Source organism: Orycteropus afer, unplaced genomic scaffold, assembly GCF_000298275.1.
Source record: "Orycteropus afer afer isolate SDZICR_OR568_19922 unplaced genomic scaffold, OryAfe1.0 scaffold00253, whole genome shotgun sequence".
NCBI lineage: Eukaryota > Metazoa > Chordata > Mammalia > Tubulidentata > Orycteropodidae > Orycteropus > Orycteropus afer.
This window is the reverse complement of record NW_006921840.1, coordinates 3,400,561-3,416,673: the sequence shown is the minus strand read 5'-3', so window position 1 is coordinate 3,416,673 and position 16,113 is coordinate 3,400,561. Positions and strand designations below refer to the sequence as shown.

The window sequence follows — 16,113 nt, the reverse complement described above, 5'->3', positions numbered from 1 at the left end:
TGAGGATTCTTCAGATTGGCCTTTTTGTTCAATCTTGGCTCTCATAATAACTTGCATTTACATAACCAAAATAGAGTATTTTTCCATTTGTTTTAACATGGTGAAGTTGTAGGTCTCTGAATGAGACAGTAGGAGAAAGTTTGAGAATATCATGACTCCTTGTATTTACCTGATAAGCCATCTTGGAATGCTTTTGGCAGAATAGCTTATAGGAATCAGGCAATATAATAAGATGAAAATGGAAATAATGCCTGCTCTGAATTGCACTTTCTCTGGGTCTCTGTTTCTGGTATAGAAAAGAAATTTCATGTCTTCCCATTGAAGTGTTAGGGTTCTTTTATCTATTTATGTATTTATTTTATGTATATATGTGTATTTGCATCTATTTATTCATTAATTTATTGAGTCAGTCAGTCATTCTGCAAACATTTACTGAATGTCTTCTAGCTGACAAGTGATATACTAGATACTGGGAGTATAAAGATGAAGGAGACTTTATATTTATCATCCAGGAGCTTACAGTCTATTGAAAGAGACCAATAAATAAACCAGAGGTTTTAATATACAGTGATAAGAACTATAATATTACTGCTACTACTTACAGCTAGAATCTGCTTTCAAGAGATTGCAAGTAATTCAGTGGGGCTTAACCTGAGATTAGAGATTGGCAGAACATAGGTAATAAAAAATCTTAGTGGGCAGGAAGAAAGTGATCCAGCTTTACCTGGGTTGTGGAGGGGAGCTAGTGAAAGATTTAAAAAAGGAAAGGGAAACAACCATATTCACATTCTTGAAAGAACCTTTGGCAACAGTGTAGGGAATGGACTGGAAGCAGTACACATGGAAGCAGAGAGAGCAGCTACTGCTGACTGGGGTGTGATAGTAGACGTGATGCTGGCCTAAACTTAGGCAGTGAGAATAGAGCAATGTACAGAGAAAGGCAGAGGAAAGCCACAAGATTGCATTCTGAACTGGTGGGGTGTCAGGGATGAATGAGGAAGAGAGGAGTCAAGCTGGCTTGGTTTCTGGCTTGGGTGGCCAGATGGATGCTGATGCCTTTCAGTCAGACAGGAAAACTGAAGGGAGAGGCAGGTTAGAGGAAAAGATGTTTTGAAATTATGGAGTTTGACGTGCCTGGATGATGACCGAGTAAAGCTACCCAGTCTGTGGTTGGATATACTAGTGAGGCACACTTAGAGAGTCAGGTTAGAGATATATATTCCAGTCATCAATACCTTGTTGGTGGTTGAATTCTGGGGCTTGTATGTGGTAACCCAGGCAGAGTTATGTGGAGTGTAGATCTGTGGATGGACTCTTGGGTAACACACCACCATTTGGGGAATTGTGCCAGTCAGAATGGAGGATGTTGTACAGTTGTAAAACATAACCACAAATCTCATTGCTTTAACACAAAGAAAAGTATATTTCTTGATCGTGCTACAGTATTCAATGAGGTTGACTACAACACCTCTGGTCACTATGGGTTGATGGAATCTCCACCTTGCCACATCTTTCCATGATTGCCAGGGCAGGAGATGGAACGCTCGTATTGCTCTATAGGGTGGCTGTACTGACAGGTGCATGGTGATTGGTTAAGAACACAGCCTTTGAAGCCAGATCACATGTGCATATATTACCATATTGTTTTGTGAATACTGTGCCCATGTAAACAATGTGCACACATATACAATGGGTTGAAGTGATGAAATTATGTAAAAATGTCTTCTGACATTTCTAGAAGTGAATGTAGGTCTCATTCAATGATAGTCTGAAAATGTGACTGTTCTGGTACCTAGTACTGCTCTGATAAAAATATACCACAAATGGGATGACTTTAACAAACAGGAGTTTATTCTTACAATTCGGAGGTTTTAAGTCCGAGTTCCAAGTGCCAGGCTCTAGGGGCTGGGTGAAAGCCCCTCAGCCTTGGGCTTCAGCTCTGCCTCCTGCTCCTAGCCCACTGGAGCTAGAGGCTTTTCTTCACTCAGACGGTTGCTGGCTGCTGAGACTGACAAGCCCAAGCTTGACAAGTAAAAAGACACAGTCCTGATGTTACCAAACCACACAGCAGGTCATTAATTCAAGTCCATTGAAAATCCCAAAGTTGGCAGAGCATGGCAGGCTGCTGAACAACGACATGGCTACATGCAGGGTTGAAGCATGCCATAAGCTAGAGACCATTTCCAAAGCTGTTTCTTATATACTGGAAGCAGATCACACACCCAAAGCAGCTACTCAGGTGCTCCAATAGATTCCACCATGGAGTTCATTACCAGTTTCACCACGGGAAATAACTCCATCTAGCTGCCCAGCCACTCAACCAGGCCCAGCCAAGTTGACACACAAACATAACCACCATAGTGACTTTTGATCATGTTTGTATGAAAAAGATATAAACCATGGTCAAGAAGTCATGGATCAAGTTTGGTAGTACTTGGTAATTGGAAAATAAATAATTGAAACTGTGTGTTTGCTCTGGGGCAGTTTACAACCAGGCCTGAGAGTGATGGAGCTCGTTGTAGCTGATCTGTGCCCAGGTATAGTGGGTCAGAGATAGGCAGAAGGTCGGGTTGAGAGCTGCCATGGCCCAAGCACAGGCTGGTACCATGATGGGTGTGGGGGCCATTGCTTTATGGTGCTGGCCCCACATGAAGCTGGGCAGCAGGATTGTGCGAGTGCAGGTGGCCAGTCGAACCTGTCTTGTCCAAGCAAGGGAGGTACAACCGCTCTGCGCTCATGGCCCTCTGCCTGCCCCACAGCATCTGCATGAGCAGGAGATTCTAACAGCCCAAGCACGGTGACTGGACAGCAGGGTGCAACGTATATGACTGTGGCATGCCTGAGTAGCCTCTCCAGCCTGGGGTGCCCAGACCTATGCTGGGCTGGGGCTGGCTGCCCTGGCAAGGACTGTTTCCAGTCAGAAAAAGTGATTTCTTCCTGCATTGGAGAAAGCAGCATGCAAAGCATGGAAGGAATCCTTCTGGGAGAGGAGCTGCTTTAGAAACTCAGGGGTAGGCTGGTGAGGGTTTGCTGCTGGGAGACAAACCACCACATAAACAGGCACCCAAGACAAAAACTTAACATTAAATGGACAGGGGAAAAAAAAGGAAACTGAAGTCACCAACATGTGAAAAACACTGTGTAGTGTGCTTATGAAAATAACACATGAGGATTTCATGGTATGAAAAAACTGTGTAACATGCACATTATTTGTGTAAAAGTACAGTGTCTGCCTGATGCCATGGGCTTTGCAAGAATTCTCTCATTTAATCATTATAGGAACCCTAATACAAGAATTATTATATGTTGCACATCAGGCTTGCTTAAAAATACTTCATGGATATTAACAATCACCTAATGAGTGGTTTAGGAGCTCTGGTGGCGTAGTGCCTAAGGCATTTGACTGCTTACCAGAAGACTGGTGGTTCAAACCCACCAACCACTCTTCAGAAGGAAGACTGGGCAATCTACTCCTGTAAAGATTTACTGCGTCGGAAACCAGTGGGGTCGCTATGAGTGAGAACCAACTCGATAGCAGTGGATTTGGTTTGGTTTAAGGAATGGCTTATTATTGTCTCCATTTCCTAGCAGGGAAAACAGGAGGTGGTAAATCATGCTCAGGTTCTTAGACCTTCTACTTAGAAATGATGCATGTTACTCTGCTGCCATTTTATTGGTCAAACTCAAAAAGAGTAGGAAAGTGTGATCCTTCTAAGTACCTAGGATAAAGAGAAATAGGATATGTGAAGAGCCCTATTGACTGCTGCAGGAGCAAAGCGAGGAGGAACCACCTCTGAAGGGGTTTGAGGAGTGGCCTAAGAGGTAGGAGGAAAGATAGATAAGAGTGATACAGAGGAGGCCAAGGCTGGAAACAGGCTTAAGGAGAAAGCTGTGGCTAGTCAGAGAACAGTAGGACAGAACTATCTACTGTGTTTGACATTATGCAGGTCATTGTCACTGGCCTTTTTGCTTTGACACCCTCACCATAGGGCTTTGCTTTAGCTGTCCCCTTTCCAAAGTACTCTGCCCCAACCCAGGTATCTGGAGACAAACTCCTCACTTCCTGTAAGTGTTTGTGCACATCTATCTCTTTTCAAGGAGGCCTACCCTGAGTATTCTATTTAAAATTGCAGTCTGTCTACACCCTCCCAATTCCCCTCGTTTTTTTCTGAAGCACGCATCACTGTCTCTCATACTGTGTAATTTAGTTTTTATTATATTTATTGATTACTAGTCTGTCTTCCTTGCTAAAATGTAAATTCCAGGAAGACATGATCTTTGTTTTGTTCATTGATATAATGCAAGTGCCTATATCAGTGTCTAAAACATAAACAAGCAAACACACAGCAAACAAGTTGTTATTGAGTCACTTCATAGTGTTTTCAGTGCTCTGCCCTTTCAGTAGATTGCCAGGATTTGCTTCTGAGGTGCCTCTGGGTAAATTCATTAACTTGTTCATAAGCTTGTTGGAGGAGCTCTGGTAGCGTAGTGCCTAAGGCACTTGACTGCTAACCAGAACGCTGGGGGTTCAAACCCACCAGTCACTCCTCAGAAGGAAGGTTGGCTAATCTACTTCCGTAGTGATACCGCCTTGGAAACCCAAGGAGGGGTCGCTATGAGTCGGGTCCGACTTAACAGCACATAACAACAAACAACAAGCATGTTGGACCTTGTGTGTGTCGCCATGACACAGAGATGTTTGCAATTTTCTTTCAAAAGTCCGAGTACACGCTTGATGTTTTCCACACTAGATTGCTGCTTTAGAACATTATAGATTTTCTTTTGGCGTAACAGCATTTGACGGTAATGCTTGATACATTTAATTCTTCAGAACAGATATTGTGATGCTCCAGTGCCTAGGAACATTTGGCATTCTCATTATTTAACAGCATTCTGTTCTCCCTTCAACTATTTAATAATGCATATGTAATTTGGTGTAGTCTCTGTAGGACTTGGAGAAGTGAGAATACCTCCCTTTATAGATTACTCTTGTATGGTTGAGTAACCTGCCTGCTTGTTAAGCTCCACAGGGGAGACAACTCCATGCATGTGCCTTATATTGTTGCTGTTTTGCATTCTGTCTGGATCTTCTTGTGTTCGGACCTTCCTGGGAGTTAGGTTCTCTGATAGGGTGATTCAGTCCTCAGGTGTGTTGGAATTTTCAGCCTTTGGCAGATATGTCTCATTAGTGCCTTTGGGTGTTTGGATTGATGTAATCAAATGTTGAGAAAGCAGCCCAACTCTCAGATGCCTCCCTTGGAGCCTCCCTTGGTGGGCCCATCTCTCAGGACTCATTGACATTTCAGCTTTAATTTCCACATCAGTACAATGAGCGACATAGTCATTTTTTCTTTCTTTTTTTTTTATTTTTACCGACCTATTTCAAACTGTGGAGGCTATTAGTGCCTTTGGAATAGCTTCTTGAATTATCCGTGGAAATTTTCAGAGAGGAACCCCCTTGAGATTGGGCTGTCAGGATTAGGTTTATGAAGCTAATGGTGTTTCCTCATTGCTTTGCATCATTCATCTCATGTAGCCACAAAAACAGCAACAGAACCCTAATTAGACTACAAGAAAAAAAGGTGTAGGAGAGCTTGAAGAAAGGAAAATGATACTGAAACATTCTTTAGGAAAAAAAACATGAATGATGTGTTAGCATATATCTGATAAAAAGTAGCATGATGATTTTATTAAGAACACACATTTCAAAGATGGGAAGCATCTCTCCTTCCTTCTATTCTTATTATTTCCCCTTATCACTGGCATGCCTTTGTGAATTTTTATTCTAGAAGGTAAGCTCTGTGAGAGCAGGGGCTATGTCTGTTTTGTTTAGTTTTATTTCTCAGTCATTAGCGTGGTGCCTAGTGTTGGTCAGTGTTCAATATCTATTCTAAAATATATATGATTCACAATTATCAGGAGAGCCTCCAGGTTGAATGTTTACTCTGTGATAGGAACAGTGCTAGACACTCCATATACAGGTTAATACCTTTAAAGTAAATATCATCATCTCAATTTTCACAGCCATTTAAAACTAAACCAAAAAACCAAACCAAACTCCCTGTCGTCGAGTTGATTTCTATTCATAGCGACCCCTCCTGGGGTTTCCAAGGTAGTATCGCTACAGAAGTAGATTGCCCAATCTTCATTCTGAGGATTGGCTAGTGGGTTTGAACCTCTAGCCTTCTGGTTAGCAGTCAAATGCCTTAGGCACTATGCCACCAGAGCGCCCCCCCCCCCAAAAAAAAAGCAATAACTAAATGTCTCTGGTAGCATAGTGGCTAAGGCACTTGACTGCTAACCAGAAGGCTGGCGGTTCAAACCCACCAGCCACTCCTTGGAAGGAAGATGGGGCAATCTACTTCCGTAGTGATACTGCCTCGGAAACCCAAGGAGGGGTCGCTATGAGTCAGGTCTGACTTGATGGCACATAACAACAACAAATGTCTAATTGCTAAAACCCACCATCCACTGCTGTCAAGTTGATTCTGACTCATAGTGTACAGAACAGACTAGAACTGCCCCATAGTGTTTCTAAGGCTATAAATCTTTACAGGAGCAGATTGCCTTATCTTTCTCTCTTGGAGCAGCTGGTGAGTGAGAACCACTGACTTTTTGGTTAGCATCAGAATGCTTTAACCATTGTGCCATCAGAGCTCCTTCAAATTGCTAAAGCTTTTGTCAGATTATACAAGACTTCCTCCTTTTCCTTTACTTGGTTAACTGCTTTCCCTGATTTCACTCTCTGAGGAGAAAAAGATAAAAGCCAATCTCATGAATTCTTGCAAAGGAAAAAACCACAACAGAGCAGAAATCTACACTCTTCAAGGTGCTGTGATAAGGGTAGGGGTGGGAGGAATGGAAGGCATGCCTTCTCTAGATCATGTAGGGCTGGACATTGCTTAGAGGAAAGGGAAATTGAGAAAGCCAAATGGTAAGGACAGGATGGAGTAGACAGGAGAGTGAAAGTGGTAGGTTAGAAGAGCGACAGCTCGTGGAGAGTTAATAAGATCTAAGGCTCAGTGCCTAAGGCATTTGACTGCTAACCAGAAGGCTGGTGATTCAAACCGTCCAGCTGCTCCATGGAAGGAAGATGGGCCAATCTCCTTCCATAAAGAATTACTGCCTTGGAAACCCAGTGAGGGTCACTATGAGTATGAATCAACTTGATGGCAGTGAGTTTGGTCTTTGGTTAATGTTGCCTAAGTATTTGATTCTCTAAGAATGTGTGATAAGGAAGTGTGTCAGGGCTAAACATGCTGTGGAGGTCAGTGCTTCTTTTAATATGACCATATACTTGGTTGACTACAGCCACCCAGACTTCTAGACATTGGAGTAAGTATACTGAGAGATGTGGTACCTGTGGCCATAGGATGTAACCCTGTATTACTAAGTCCATCAGTAACCACTGCTATCTAAACTCACAAAGATCCCAGGTTTCCTCCCTCATGTATTGTTCTTGGAGCTTATTCCTGCCCGTTCTGAAAGCCTCTCTGGGCTCCAACAGGCCGCAAGGCTAGATCACTGCCTACTCTCTGAAATCAAGCCATCTGGGAAAGACCTAACCACTGTTTCTCCATCTTTTCTAAGGGCTCACAGAAGTTCATCTCCATCACCTATACTTTTTTTCCCCCTTTGTAACTTATGAGTAACATTTGCTCTACTACTTTATAAAGTGCTGCGAGGATCAATTGAGATGAAGAATTATAGCAGTGATTATGAATAAAGTTTATTTCAGCCATTTAGCTTTGAAAACTTGTAGCTCTTTACCCACTCAGCACATGTTTTTGAGTACCTACCACGTAGTAGGTATTGCTATAGGTTCTGGAGATAGAGCAGTGAGCAAAATGGACAAAAATCCCTTCTCCCAAGGACCTTCCATTCTAGTGGGAGGAAGCAGTCAACACACAAATAAAATACATAATAGGCCAGACGATGATACTATGGTGCCATGGAGAAGAGAGAAGTGGGGAAGGAGGAGGGTTACAATTGTAAATGAGATCACCAAGGAAGGCCTCACTGGGAAGTTAACATCTAAGCAATATTAAAAAGTGAGGAAGCAAGACATGAGGATATCTGAAGGATGAGTGTTCTAGGCCAAAGTGAACAACTGGTGCCAACACCCTCAGGGGTTAGAGTCAGGAGAAAGGGGGAAAGGAGTAAGAGAAGGGGTCAGAGTGGTCATGGAGGCCAGTTCATTCGGGGTCTTTTAGGTCCCTCTAAGGAATTTGGTGTTTGTTCTAGGTGACAGGGGAGTCAATGGAAGGTTTGAATTTTCAATTGGATAGGAAGCCAGGTCATTGGCTGAAAAAAGATGGAGAAAGAGAAGACTGTCAGTTTTCTTTGATGGCTGTGCATTTGGTCTTTGGTTAAAGTTGCCTAGGTATTTGATTCTCTAAGAATGTGTGTTTTCTTCACATTGCCAGTTAACTACTGTCCTGTCACTTCTAACACTGGAGTGTTCCTGTGTTCCTTTGTCATTTCTGTTACTACCACCTTGGTCGAGTTCAAGTCACACAATGTCTCTGTTGTAGCTTAACAGTCCCTCAGCCACCACCTTTTTTCTTTGGAAATCTGTGATGCTTACAACTGTTAGCCAGCTCTCCCTGTTCTGCTCAAAAACCTTCCTTGGCCTCCCATTAAAGAGGAGAAAGTCCACTTACTGCAGTGGGAGCATTAGGACTCTGACAAGCCCTCTTGTTCAGCAAGAGTGCTTGTATTATCTCAGCAGACCCTGAACTCACCACCCTTCCAAATGTTTCTGTACATCTGCTTGTATAAACTAGTTGCCTAAGGGAAACTACCATGACTGGGGTCTTAAAAGCTTGTGAGTAGCCATCTCAGGTGCAATGATTGTTCTTTCCCCATCTGGAGCAAAGAAGAATGAAGAAAATCAAAGATGCAAGGAGACAATTAGGCTGAAGGAGTAATGGACTACATGAATCCCAGCCTCTACTACCCTGAGACCAGAAGAACTAAGTGGCACCCAGCTACCACTGCTGATGGTTCTGAAATGGGTCACAACGGGAGGTCCTGGGATAGAGTAGGGGGGAAATGGGGAACAAAACTCAAAATCATAAAAAGGCCCAGGCTTACTGGTCTGATAGAGATTGGTGGAATCCCTGAGACTGGGGCCCTTAGAAACCCTTCAAGCCTGGAACTGAACTCACCACTGTGGCCCAACTTTCAGCCAAATGATAGAGAGGCCTCTAAGGTGAACAGTAATACTAGAGGGGTACATACATACACATTAGAAAAAGCAACCATACTACATGAAAAGGACATCATTTTCCCAGGGATAAAGCTCAAGGCAGGAAGGGATAAGGAAAGAGGGATGAAGGGAAATGGAAAACACAGGGAGGAAGGGGGAAGAGCACTGTTAAATTGCAGGGATGGCAATCGGTGTCACGAAACAAAAACTATATGAATCGTTGAATGGAAAAACAAGCTGCTCTTTAAACTTTCACTCAGATCACAATAATAAATAAAGGAAGTTACCAGACTTCTCTGTGCCTCGTTTTCCTCATATGTAAAATAAGAGTTATAATGGAACATATGGCTGACTGTTTTTAGAAACTTTTGGCATATAGCAAGTGCTCAGTTAACCTTAGCGTCTATTATTATTATTACTACTACTATTGTTGTTGTTATTTTTCAGACTAAAATGCCTGGCTTCTTTCTTCCGAATCAGATCCTCCCTATCCTCTAAGACACAGCTGGCCTCTCTTGTCCCAGAGAAAGTCATTGCTCATCCTCTCCAGCCTACACTGATCTCTCTCTTCTGTTTTCCCCTTATTTTAGTGTGGAACCAGATACTCTCTGCAAATGTCATTTTACACTCCAGTGTTGGAATGCCTCAAAATTCTTGAGGGCAAAGGTCATGGCTCTTGACCTCTTGCAGCCTAATTACCTAGCAAGCTTCTGTATCATACTATCAAGACCTCAGGTTTTACAGGTCTTAAACAAGTCTAATTTGATGTTACTAAGTTCTGAAACCTCAAGTTCGTTTTTCCTGTGCCTGCTTGTTGGGTGCAGCAAATCTACAGCCCAGTTCCCAGGACTGTCTCTCACCTCCTCTCCCATGATCTCCCCCTCCCTGGCCCTTTCCAGGACTGTTGGTTGCGTACATACCCGTTCTTCATGGCCTCATCATCTTTCCCTCTGCATCCTCTGGTATGAGAAACCTGTCTTGCCCTTCCCTTAAGAGACCAGTTGCCTATCTCCAAGCTTCTTTGTTTCCTTGTCTTTCCCAAGACACCCTTGCTTTGAAGAGGCTACTGAAAAAGAGTAGATTATTTCGTCTTTTAGGATCAGCAAAAGAAAAAGGGGGCTTCATAAGGAAAATTGGCAAGATCTAGAGCTATTTGCATTTCATAAGAATCAAAAGTTTTCTAATTTTTTTTTAAAGATGAACTTTCAAATATACCAAAAAAAAAAAAAAAAAAGATCCAAACATTGAAACATCTGCTACAGATCTGGTGGCTTTGAATTTAGCAGCTTTAGTTTGGGATCAAGAAATCCTCTGAATTGGAAAGTATTTTGCTACTAGTTAGCTTGGCTCACTATTTAATCTCAATGTTACTCTTTCCTTTCCTTTCAGAATATAGCCATGCCAAAGAGCTTGTCTGCGTGCCTGTGGATGTGACAGACACTTTGAAATGTTTCAGAGAGACCTTGGAAAAATCCAAATACCACAACAGATCAATCCGGCACAGCCGAAAGTTGCTCTCATTATTTCTTGCACAGGTGCAAGGTAAAAAGCTTTTCTGTAATCCTTCATCTTTCTTGTTGTGAGGCTCCCACCCTGACGCTCTACCAGATTCTGCCGCACTTTCTTCCCTTCCCTCTTCCTTTCACCCACTAATATGCCCACGCTCGGCTGCCTTTCACTTTGTTCTTCCTGTTGACTGGATCAGATCTCTCTCTCAGCCTTCACTCTGGCCAGAGCACTTCCTCACTCACCCTGCTTTCGTGCTTCTGTGAAACTATCACATGCCCTTGGGCACATAGTCGATATGGACCCAATATTTGTTCATTTTTTGACTCTGCCCTTCTGCCTTCTTATACTTTTCTGTTTAGTACAGTGTGATGGTCTCACTTTACTTTTGTAAGTAGAGTGGTTGATTCATTCTGAATTAACTAGGTCTTTTTACCAAAATCATCAATATTAAAGAAATAGGTGCATCCTAAAATAAGCATTAATGAGATTTCTTAATATTTTAGATTTTGATTCTAGAGATTCCTTATAACTTAAAGCAAGATATTCACTGTTGTTATTTATATTTATTTATTTATTTATCGACTTAAGTCGATGTGTGAACTCAATCAGACTAACTAGGGCTTTGAGTAGTTTCCTAGTAAATTTCTTTTTAGAAGATTATACTCAAATTTTGGCTGTGAAAAATCCAGATATTTAGGTGACATAAAATTATTTTAACTTCTAATTTATGTCTACAATCTTTGCTGTTCAAATTTATCAAAATAGTAAAAAAAACATTTTTTTTACAATTTATTTAATTTATATTTTTATTGCTGAGAACGTATGCGGCAAAAACATACAATTTAATTTTTACACTGTGATAGTTAAGGTTGTATGTCAACTTGGCTAGGCCTTGGTTTTGAGTGTCTGGACAGCTAGATACAGTTATTCCCCATGATGAGACTGTAATCATCTCCATGGTGGAATCTACTGTGAACAGCTAAGTAGTTGCCTTCCAGTGTGACCTGCTTCTAGTATATAAGGACAAGCTTTGAGAAAGGTCTCTAGCTTTTCGGTACATTATCCTGCACTTAGCTGAGTCTTTATCTATAGTTCCTGGACTTGAACCAGTGGCCTGCTATATACCTGTTGATTTTGGGATTATGCTATTCTGCTTGTTGACCTTGGGTTCATCAGCCTCAGCAGCCAGCAGCTGCAAGAGTTACAAGAATCCTCTAACTCCAGTAGGCCTGGAATAAGAGGAAGAGCTGTAGTCCAAGGTCAAGGAGTCTTCAACCAGCCCCTAGAGTTAGCACTCTGAATTAGGACTTCTAGCCTCCTAAACTGAAAGCCAATAAATTGCTATTTGTTAAAGCCATCATTTGTGGTATTTCTCTTAAGCAGCACTAGAGAATCAAGACATACACGTGCAATTCAGTAGCACTGATTACATTCTTCAAGTTGTGTAACCATTCTCACCCTCTTTTTCTGAGTTGTTCCTCCACCATTAATATAAACTCACTGCCCCCTAAGATTCCTATTTAGTCTTTGGAGTTACTGCTGGTGATTTGATTTCACAAAGATAGATCTTAAAAGAGCATCATGCTCAAGGCAGACATTTTTGACTACGTTAAGGTAAACTATTCTTTAATTAAGAAGACTTCAGGGGATATTTTTAGTTTAAGGTTTAAACATTACCTTTGGACAATAGTTTTAAGGTTCATCCAGCCTCCATAGCTCCAGAAAATCTGGATCCTATGTGAATTTGAAATTCTGTTCTATATTTCCCCCCTATTGATAAAGGTTCTTCTTCTATAGAATCTTTGATCAAAATTTTGAGTAATGGTAGGTATGCACCATCTAGTTCTACTGGCCTCATAGCAGAGGAGGCAGTTGTTCCTGGAGGCAATTTGTCACACAGGCCACATCCTCCTCCTGTTGCTGACTTTCCCTCTTCCTTTATTGCACCTGGTAGTTGTTGTTGCTCCAGGCAACTGTTGTTGCTCCAATATTTGTGCCTTAGTTGGTCACTGCAAGCTTTTAAGACCCCACAAGGAGCTAGGAGGTAGACCAGAAGCACTGAGCACGTTATTAATCCAATTAACTGAGATGTCCCATTAAACCAAGTCCCTAAACCCCAAACCAAGGAACCAAATCCTATGAGGTATTTGGTTGTACAGCTGTTTAGCAACTACTCTTTTTTAAATTTTTTTGTCATTGTTGTAAATGTATCTATCACACAACTTTTGCTAATTAGAATAATAATAAATATTAAATATAATTATATTTTAAAGTTATCAAAAGTAGATTTCAACTTATACTAATTGAGATATTGACTAATTTCCACTGAACTATTCTTTTGAAAGTTTGGCCTAAATTTTTTTTTTTTTTTTTTTAATTAAAAGTGTGGAAGCTGTTTAGGAGGAGAAAATCTCAATTACTGCCAACCATTGTGAAATACTTTGCTGATTTTTAATTGACTTAATTTTTAAATATAATTAGTTCTCATTTTGTATTGTACCTCTCTGCCATGTTTTATATACAAATATGTATTGCACAGAGGAAACCACACATTTTAATTCTGCCAGGCAAGGAATTTATAACAATATCCAAATACTTGGATAAAATATGAAATTTTTATTTATAAAAGTTGTTGTATGTAATTTTGTAGCCATTTAAAATACTATCACCAGGTGGAGGTAGAGCTGTTATTTCTTCAGTGCATATCCTTTTTGGTTTCATGCAAGTCCTGGGTCTCTAATCTAAGAGATATATGCTAAGTCTCTCATTAGTAGAACAACTAAAATTATGCATTTTTAATTAAATGATACTTTGGCCATAACACTTGAGCAATATTTAAAAGAAAATGCAATTCCTAAGAATGATTTCCACCAATTCACTCTGAATCTCATCTGATGCCAAAATATTCTCAGCAACTGATCCTCAGTCCTCAGGCTGTAGACTTCAAAATCCACATTAACTTTCCTCTCCACTGCTTTTGACTACTTCCCCTAGAATATTTTCTCTCTCTCTCTCTTTCTCTCTCTCTCTCGTTTTCCCTGTGTGTTCTCTCATAAAGAAATAGATTCTTTCCCTATTTTTTTTCTTCTTTAGCCCAGATCTACTCACGTGTTGCTTCTGTCCGTCCCAGAGGTCTCTGCCCCAGAGGCAAACTAACACCTTAGTGTTGGAAGCTGTAGAAGAAAGGCAAGCCGAAACTGTGTAACCTCCACCTATCCTCCAGAGAAGCCAAGCATTATCTCAACATGTACTTTCTGGCTAACTGCCTTTCTGTAGTGTACTTCAGAAATAACATGGGTAGAGAGCTCATCCACACTTACTGGGCTCCTCAGAAATGATATTAGGTACTAAGTTTATGGGAACAATGCCCCTCAAAGTGCCAGTAAATCCCAACCCTGTATAAAATCTCCCCTTCCTTCTCCTTTTCCACTTACTATACTTTTTCCCCCCCATCAACCTCCCATCTTTCTCCATTTTCAATTTTCTTCTTTATATTTTAATGAATTTAGGAGACAGAGGAGGAAGAGACAGAGAAGGAATAAGCAATTCCAAATTTACTCCTAGAAAGGTGGAATTTTGTCTGGGAACCGAGGAGATGCATCTGCCAACGCCCCCTGACCTTTCTCAGGAACACTTCAGAGTTTCTGGTTCAGTGGAGAAAAGCAAACTTCCCTCTTCACAACTTGGCCTTGTAATTTCTTCTTACTACAAAACTATTGGTAAGATTTATTAATTAGATGTCCGTTTTCTTTATTTTTTTAACAGCTTATCGATATGTAATTCACATCCCACACAATTTACCCATTTAAAGTGTACAATTCAAAGAGTTCTAGTTAGTCATTGATATGCACAGTCATCACCACAGTCAGCGTTAGAGCGTTTTCATCATGTACTCATTTACAGTATAATCTACATTAATGTTGAAATTGCAATTGGACCTCAAATGTTATTCTTAAAAGTAGGATGAAAGAACTTGAAAATAGATCTATTCAGACCCTTGTAGGCAATGACAGAGCAATGTGGTGATAGAAGCTGCTTCCAGCCCCCTCCTGTTTAAGCCCAGTGTTACAGCCACTGTGTCAGTCCATCTCGTTGAGGGTCTTACTCTTTTTTGCTGACACTCAGCTTTACCAACCACAATGTCCTTCTCCAGAGACTGGTCCCCTCTGATAACGTGTCCAAAGTATGTAAGACAAAGTCTGGCTGTTCTTGCTTCTAAGGAGCATTCTGGCTGTACACAGATTTGTTCGTTTTTCTGACAGTACATGGTATATTCATTATTCTTTGCCAACGCCATCATTCAAAGGCATCAATTCCTCTTAGATCTTCCTTCTTCATTGTCCAGTTTTCACATGCATATGAGGCTATTGAAAATACCATGACTTGGATCAGACTCACCTTAGTCTTCAAAGTGACATCTTTGCTCGTTAACACTTTAAAGAGGTCTTTTGCAGCAGATTTGCTCAGTTTAGTACATCGTCTGGTTTCTTGACTGGGTGCTTCTCTGGGTGTTGATTGTGGATCCAAGTAAAATGAAATCCCTGAGAACTTCAGTCTTTTCTCCATCTATCATGATGTTGCTCATTGAGGATTTTTGTTTTCTTTATGTTGAGGTGTGATCCATACTGAAGGCTGCTATACGTTTGTAGTTTGCATTAAAGAATAATGCAGTTTAAAATACTCTTGCATACCTAAGGAAATATTTTTCAGGAGCTAACATTTGTTCTTTTACTTGATTAAAAATACAGATGTTCTCCAAGCCAGCAATCAAAGTAGTCTGAAGGTCCAGGCACTGCATGAACTTGGAAGTCTTCTCATCTTCGCGGAAAAGAAAAGGTGTTTTTTTTTTTGTTTGTTTGTTTTTAGGAGCTGGTAGAACAAAGGCATACTTTTGTTTTGTTTGAGAAATTTTTTCATTATTGTGAAGAAATATTATCTTTCATAAATTTTAGTTATCCATTAGTGCTTCATTGCTACATTTTAGTCACCAAATGTTACCTGAGAGAAACTGTCATTTTATGAGAAACGAATGATATTGATTTGTTCTCTAATATTTTAATTAAAATGTTTCTTGAGTGTATTTGTTTTCTCTTCTGGAAGGTAGATTTAACAACATAGTCATAAAACATGCACTTTGATGCTCTGCTTCTGTTTTAGGGCTGCCTTCAAGTGTTGGTGTCAGGCTCTTGATGACATATTCAGGAAACCCGATGCGCTCCATACATGGAAGGAGCTGGGCCTGTCGCTCTCTAATACAAGTGACAGCTTCTCACCTCCAGGTTTTAAAGACTACAGTGAAGAATTTCTGTCAAAAGTTGGCATCTGGGGATGTTTGCAAGGAGCAGTCATATCAGCAAAGATCGCCCAGTGAGTGTGATGGAGGAACAATATGC

General features: G+C 40.9%; 1 protein-coding gene across 1 annotated transcript in view; it reads left to right on the top strand.

The window, feature by feature from the left end:
* The window catches only part of CFAP54 (cilia and flagella associated protein 54), a 602,528-nt gene that overhangs the window by 292,535 nt on the left and 293,880 nt on the right, over positions 1–16,113 (top strand). Inside the window, 2 exon segments of the mRNA XM_042782173.1 lie at positions 10,601–10,753; positions 15,469–15,556. Of these exon segments, the coding sequence (XP_042638107.1) occupies positions 10,601–10,753; positions 15,469–15,556 (241 nt within the window).